Consider the following 7924-nt stretch of genomic DNA (forward strand, 5'->3'; position numbering starts at 1 on the left):
TTTTTAAATAGAATCCCATTATCTCAAAAGGCCCCATCTTAAATTATCACCAAATTATGAGGAACAATAGTTTTTGAGTTGTAAAATCGAGTGGCATACCTAATTTAGGTACGCGTGCTATTTAAAAATAATTATATACGATATAAAAATAAGTTTTGCTCGCGCATATTGTTGTTTTTCAGGGCATTTTAATCAAATTGCTCGTGGCATATCAATAAATTATATGATAATTGGGTTCAATCTTAAAGTTAATTATCGAACTTGGTCTCGTTAACACTGAATACCACAATCATTTACCGTTTCTGCTTCTTTGACGGGAGAAAATTCTGGTGTGAGACTTTGATGCGTAAATGTTAGTATTTAATTTTCTTTTGTTTTGCAATCAACCTCGTTTTCGGGTATCAACTTGAGCGGATTTCTGTTGACTTTCGGCATAAGCAAGAACTCCTAAAGAAAAAAGTTTTTTTACACGGCGTGAGTGATTCGAAAACTCTTGAGCATTTTCATGGTGTAAACGACTGAGTCACGCGAATTGAAGGTCAACGATCACCCTGTGCAATCTTTGACTTGCTCATCGACGGCTCAATACATAACAAAGGGCAGGAATAGCCGTTTCTAGGACAATTAAAATTACAAGTAAAGTTTCAACTGATTTATTTAAAAACGGAAGATTTTCAATTTTAATTATTTATACGTCAATGAAAAATTTATTCAGGCATAAAAAAAGATTAGTGTATGAGCTTCCATACTAAAGAAGCTATCATGAAATCTAAGAGATATAATGATAATCATTTTTTGTAATAATAAACATCATGTTCGGTGAGATATTTAATAGTGTACCGGAAAAATACGATTCAAATTAATAAGAACTTTAAATTATTATACCACATTAAAAACACTTTTTGATGACGTCCGATAAATCAAATGTTAAGCGATTTTATAGAAGTTTTACTAATATACTAAAAAATTTGATATCGTGCGTCAACAGATTACGTTTTATTTTCAACATTAACTTGAAAAATTTTTTAAGTTCGTTGACTAATCAAATCATAATTGAATGAACATGTTTATTATCTACTCAAACAAACATTTTCAATTTTTCAATTCGCAACATTTATTTTACTGATGATCAATTTCGTTCATTTCGGTGATATCGTTAATAGGCACTATTAAATTGTCCTTTGACATCAAATTATACTTAGTTACAAATACTGTAAATCTGAAACAATCAAATTGAATTATTAAAAGTGAGTAAAAATAGTTTTTTCTATGTATATTGAAAAAATTAAACAGTAATTATATCCTTTAGGGGTATTGAAATTATCATAACTTATAGAATGAAAATATCTGCAGTACACTTTTTCAAATAAATCTATAGGAAAACTAATTAGATTCGAAGAATTGTATTCCATATAATAAGAAATTTGCAGATTTCGAACCACAAAAAATTAATTAATATATTTTGGAGTTACGCTTGCAGTTTTCTGTACAACTTGCTTCCGTAATAACCATCAATGAAGTCCAGAGACAATTACTACCAATTTGTGGAATTTTTTTTTTTTTTTTTTTTTTTTTTTTTTTTTTTTTTTTTTCTCTCTCCTTACACCTTCTTAGAAGGGCCTGCAGGGGGTTAGGAGCCCGTGCGCAGGGAGATTTAACTACCCCCCTCCCTACTGTCCCGCATTCGCCCAGACCCGAAGACCTGTGGGGCAGGGGAAACCTGGGGATATACGTAGTGCATATGCACTACACCCTCCTCCTCCTCCTCCAGGAAAAAACCCGCCCCGGGACAGGCGGAGCACACGGGTTCTCAACCCGCCGAATGGCAATCGGAAAAATCCGATTGCCCTCGCCAGGATTTGAACCCATGGCTCCTCGAGCGATCTATTGTCTCCGAGGCTAGCATGCTAACGACTGAGCCAACGACCGCTCTTTGATTTTCATATTGATTTCGAATTGATTTTCAGAACCTCTACTTGTCACACGGAAAACTGTGTGAGGTTTGAACAATCATTGGTAATTCACTGTTTAAAAAAATCGCTGGATTTCCAGTTGAAAAATCGAGCAGGATTTGACTGGAAATCGAGCTGGATTTGACTGGAAATCTGGACACCAAGAAATTTATCAAATTTCGGGATCGGATATAAAAAAAAACTATACTAGATATTAAAATTTGGTAAAAAGTTCTTGTTTTCAGAACATTCAAACAATGTTTTTTGATATTTATATTGGCTGTATAAAACAAAATGGTGGCTTGGCAGAATTTTCCCTGAGACATCTTTTTTCTTAGTGCTTCGGGTGTGTTAGTGTTTTGGGTGCCATTTTAAAGTTATGAATATAAGACACAAAAATTTCAAAAATATATATGAATGGCTAAAAAAGTACCTGTGATGTTGTTTTTAAGTCAATTTTTTTACAAAATGGCGTCATTTTGAACGAAAAATATAAAAAAACACCAAAAATTCAAGTGAAATTTGTTAATAACTTTTGAGAAAATTAATATATTACAAAAACCCCAGGTACTTCTGTTGAGAAAGCAGTCAGGAATAGACAGCTAAAATTTCAAGTCGATCGAATGAGATAGTTCGAGAAATCTTACCGCCCGATTTAGAAAATGTGAATTCGAGATAAAAGAGTTCAAAGTTTTCAGTAAACGAAAGAAAAAATAAATTAAGAATATCTTTAATCGGCAATTCCGGCACTGTACACTATTCTATACACTATTCGGGCACTTACAGACTAGACTTACGGTAAAAATTTTTACAGGATTTTTGAGGTGTTAAAGGACTCTTTAAGCAAAAAAAAAGAAAAATTAATTTTCAAAAATTCTAGGGTGGTGTACCGCCTTAAGGAGGGAAAGGTACCTTAAACCTATATTTATAAAAAATTTATTAAAAATGAAGAAAAAATTTTTTTTTGGATTATACTGAGAAAACTGTTTTTTTCACTCCTTTTCTAAAGTTTTTTACTCTGGAAAATGAAAATTGAGGTCCCAGTCATTATAGAATCCTCTTCGATGAAGCAAGCCCACAGATCTGACAGGTACCCCTGTGCCGTAGGTTCCAGCTAGAACCGATGGTTCAATCATAGTCCTTGGGGTCTCATTTTGATCATTAGATGTGTGGTTACAAACGCAAGCACTTTCAGATTTTTTAATTAGTTATACACAATTTGCCAGCCACATATACACATTTATTCATTAATATATATGATAAACAGACAGATTATGCTACATCATAGCCTGTAAAAAGTGCTCAGTTGTTCCAATACCTTTAAAAGTGCTTGCGTTTGTAGCCATTCTCATGTAGAACAATCCCTGAAAATTTCAGCTCATTTGTTCAAACGGTTCACATGGAAAGTTACGGCAACAAAGCAATTTGGAGATGAAACGTAACTGTGCAAGAGTTAAAAAAAACAAAAATACACCAGTTTATGTCATAATGATACACTCATGTCACTGAAGCTACTTTAAACTATTTGGACAATAAAAAACAGTTATTCAACTTGAATTTTCAACATATTAGACCCATAAGGACAATGTTCAATTATCCCAGAGAGATACCCAAAGCCATATTTATAAGTTGTACAAAAATGTTAGTATACGCTAATATGGGTTTTATGTGGAAACTGGTAACTAAGTTGATTATGTCCAAATCAACTTTTCACACAAATATACACAATCTCACATTAGAACCTGAACTCAGTCCTCTACTTATTCACTAACATTCATAAAACATTGGATCTATAATTGAAAAAAAATCACTCAAAATTGATCAATTATCACTAATCTTGTTCATCACATTCAACAATATACATGAATAATGTACATGATACAGTCATATACAGTGTATATTATACACATACATAAAGTACAGTGACATACATATACACTGATGTATATATGTCAATTTACATATGTACTGCTGTATTTCTTGAATTTGAACTGCTAAAAATGTCACATTTTCATAAAAAGCTATTGAAACATCATCATAGATTTATTATGAAACACTATGTCAAGTTGCAAAGATATAACTTCACTGTACATGTACTTTTTTCACTTTCGAAAAAATGTAATTTTTAGCCATTGGAAAGTCAAGAAGCAGTCAGCAGACTGTTATTGACATTTGATCCGGGCTCGCGCACGAAACAGAGAGAGACAGAAGATATGTTGAAACCCACGTGCTGCGAGTGGTGGCGTTACTGTACACCTATAGTCATGTAAACAAACAAATTTCTGCTAGATATACTCCAACCAAAGAATAAAACGAGTATCAATAAATGGCGCTACCGACTTATGAAAATCTCGAGATTCATGAGAGAATGACAACGATATACCTTTGAGTTGTTTTATTCATTTTTTCTAAATAATCGTAAAAGTAACGGGACTAAATAGGCTGTACATCACGATACAGTTAAAATTTTAAAATTCCGATCACGGCACTGGGAAGCTGAGGAAAAATCCATCAAAAAAGTCAAGAAAAAAAATTTTTTTTTCGGAGATTTTAGGTACCTTTCCCCCCTTAAGAATCTATAAGCTGTTACTACAATCTTAATTACAATTGTGATACATTTATAATGCTTCTAGGCTATAGAGAGAAATCCCTTGTTAATAAATAAAATCTTCATCACACTATGCAACGTGCCTATAGAAATTGTATAGTAAATCTCGTTTGAGTTGTTTTATATATTTCCGGGAAATGTTTCATAATAACTTTTCGACATAATAATATATGTAATTACCTGCGGCATAAATGAGTATCATTTTCAAATTCATCAAATATATTGCGGTGGTGATAATATGCATGAGAAAATATTCTGTAAACTCTCCGACAAACTGAACCAAGTTTGGCCACTGACGATTCTTTAATGCTGACTCTGAAAAATAGAAGAACTAATATATTTTGATACTTGATCTATTGAGAAATTTCGATCATATCTTATGTTGAAACTAGAGATCATATTGTACCGGCTACAAAGAGAAACTCGTTTTAACTCATCGGTCGTTAAGATAATGTGAATTACATCAATTTATTATTATTAGTTCTCTGATTGTAATACTTTTTCAATACGCGAATCGTAGCAGCACGCACGGGTGTATCGTACACGGAGAGAAGTACAATACCAAATATCAACACACTCGCTATCAAATATTGCTATGTTCTCTAGAAAAAGAGCTCCGGAGTTGATAAATATTAATTTTTATTTTGTAAAATAGTAATTTTTAGTGCGGTATGTGATATTTTGTGAATTGGTAAAATTATTTTAAAATAATAATATTCTTGAGTGGCTTCCCGAGATAATTTTACGATTTTTTGTGAGCCCAAAGTATTTGACCTAACCCTGCTTTCTGTGATCATGAAATTATTTTATTTTTCGATATTTACAAACAAAAATTTGCTTGTCTCTAGAAAACTAACCTACCTAAGAGTCGAGTATTCATATTAGCGCAGTTCGCATTGTAAAATTATGCTAGCTATCGGTATTCCAAAAAAATCTGAAAAAATATATGTTATTAAATAACATAAAAAAATACTTTTCAGGAAGTTTTAACCCGAAAAAAATTATTGGAGGTGTCTAGCGACAAATGTGTGTCGAAAAACGTGGCAGGGCCGAAAAGTGTCCCCCATGGCCCAAGTATCATAAAGTACTAAAATAATTTCACTATCCATCAATTATTTTATTATCAATTATTATTATTAATGCTGAGCGAAGCGACGTCGTTTATCCTTTCAGCTCAATTGATTTCGACATATTTTGTGTCAACGGTTTCTAGAGAATATGATATGAATCAAGAATCAAAGAAAAATAGGGAAAACCCTTGTTTGTTGACTCGTATTAAGCTCAATAATGAAGTCTGTTGGTCTGCCGATGATCAAAATTTATCAGAAGTTGTATTTTGATGTATCAATAAAAATATTACAATATTGGCCTAATCGCTAAATATTGAACATGTTTATTTTAAGCCTTTGGACTATTTTCTATAATTTAGGAACTTTGAGGTTATGAATATGATTTTGGATGACAAATTTGAATTCCTCATCAAATTTCACATAAAAAATCATGTTTTAAGAATTTTTTCATATTCACCCTTGGGAAGGAGAATAAGATATGAAAAATCAAATTTCAAAATACACAACTTTCTCACTAACCCATCAGAATCCTAATGTTTATTCTTGCAAAATCGAGAAATACAAATCTTGGTGAAAAATTTCTAATATAAAAAAATTCAAGATTTTTTAATTACCTGCTCGGAAAATATTTATTACTATTCAACAAACAAGCAGCTCCATCTAATGTATGTCTTGTATAATCAATGGCCGGGCATTCTTTTGGAGTCTTATGAGCAGCACATAAGAAAATCCATTGTTCTGTAGCGGTCATTTGAGAACAGTTTTCAGGGTAACACTCAATTTGTAGTTTTACGGCTAAACCATTGAGTTCCATACAAAATTCTCGTAAATGCTCATACTTCCATACTCCTTCATCTTGCGATTCAGGCATTGATAAAATAAGATCGATATTTGCTGGATTAATGCGAATTGTTTGTTGTATGTACTGTTGAACTGCAAGCGTACTATCCATTTCTTCAAAAGGTTCGTCAGGCCATCGATTGAAATCCTAAAAATATTGAAAAATAGTAATTGTCAATCAGGATGTGAAAAAATTAATTTTATTTAAAAGAGAGTTTGATTCAACCTATTGTACGTAATATTTTAAGTATAGGGTTCCCTCGTTATACGCGGGGGTTACGTTCCGAAAAAGTGCCGCGTATAATAAGGGAAAAAGCGGATTGTTACGTTAATAGTATTTTTTATTAAATATATTAATATAAAAATTTTCTCTTCCTCTGAGTAAATTTAGAATTTTTAATTTTTCAGCTAAATTAGTAAATTTCATTTTTCAACTGGCGTTTTGGAAATTTTTCGAGCTTTGGAGCCATACAAGATTATTAAAAAATTTTTTCAACATCCTCGCCCGTTTCGAGAACGGAAGCGCGCTCTAACGGCATTGAAAAGATTCACCGCTATACTGACCGGGACGTATCTCGTGCGCTCTTAGCTCATAACCTAGCATTGATCTATCGAACGAACAAACACCTCCGTTGATCAAGATGAACTTTGAATCTATGTTTGTGAATCGCGATTAATGCTTCACAAACAGTGACAGTGACATTAAAAATACAGATATAAATAAAGAACTGCAAGAATTGGTCGAACAAGCAAAGTCGAACATCATTTCAGTGAAGTCCGCAGCTCTTTGTTTACATGCTAAATAACTTTTTTTTTCATAAATATGGCCGATTCTCTGTCAACACGAATGGCCCAAAAAATTTTTTTTCTGCAAATATGAGAAACTTGTATTTGATGTAAGATTTGTCCAAAAAAATTTTTCGAAAAATTGGGGCCTTCTATGACACTTTTTCAGAGGCCTAAAGTTGGACATTTTAGAGTTTTTTTGAAATTCATGAAAAATCACAAATATTCAAATAATTTCTGGATCAGGGTAGAATGATTCAAAAGTAAAAGTGCCCAGCAACTTTTTTGTTGTAAATTGTCCAAATTTTCAGAAAAAAAGTATGCCAAAGTGATTGGAGCTACAGGCAAACCCCGTTATTCGCGGATTCGGTATTCGCGATTTTCCATATTCGCGGTAACCCTGTTTGTGACCTCACTTCAGTATTCGCGGTATTTTGTTTCCGTATTCGCGGTTTCTTCGCTCAAAGTTAACCTTTTTTTCGCGCAAAACTTTTTTTTAATTATGAATTGCCCTTCGAAGAGGAATAAAAAAGTGCTGAATTTGGTGGAAAAAATCAAAATTTTAGATGCTCTGAAGGAGGGCGAAAAAGTGGCTTTTCTAGCGCGAAGATTTAACGTCAATGAATCTACAATAAGATCGATCATCGATCGATCGAAGCGTCGACGAA

General features: G+C 32.7%; 1 protein-coding gene across 1 annotated transcript; it reads right to left on the reverse strand.

Annotated features, from left to right (window-relative positions):
• Positions 1 to 815: 815 nt before the first annotated feature.
• On the reverse strand, positions 816 to 6619 carry LOC106656791 (MOB kinase activator-like 4). The gene is made up of 3 exons (XM_023461876.1): positions 6245 to 6619; positions 4741 to 4875; positions 816 to 1219 (listed from the first exon to the last, which is right to left on the reverse strand). The coding sequence occupies exons 1-3, from the start codon at positions 6580 to 6582 to the stop codon at positions 1120 to 1122; spliced, it is 573 nt and encodes a 190-aa protein (XP_023317644.1). The 5' UTR covers positions 6583 to 6619; the 3' UTR covers positions 816 to 1119.
• Between the last annotated feature and the right edge of the window lie 1305 nt (positions 6620 to 7924).

Source organism: Trichogramma pretiosum, unplaced genomic scaffold (genome assembly GCF_000599845.2).
Source record: "Trichogramma pretiosum strain Unisexual culture from Peru unplaced genomic scaffold, Tpre_2.0 scaffold67, whole genome shotgun sequence".
Lineage (NCBI taxonomy): Eukaryota > Metazoa > Arthropoda > Insecta > Hymenoptera > Trichogrammatidae > Trichogramma > Trichogramma pretiosum.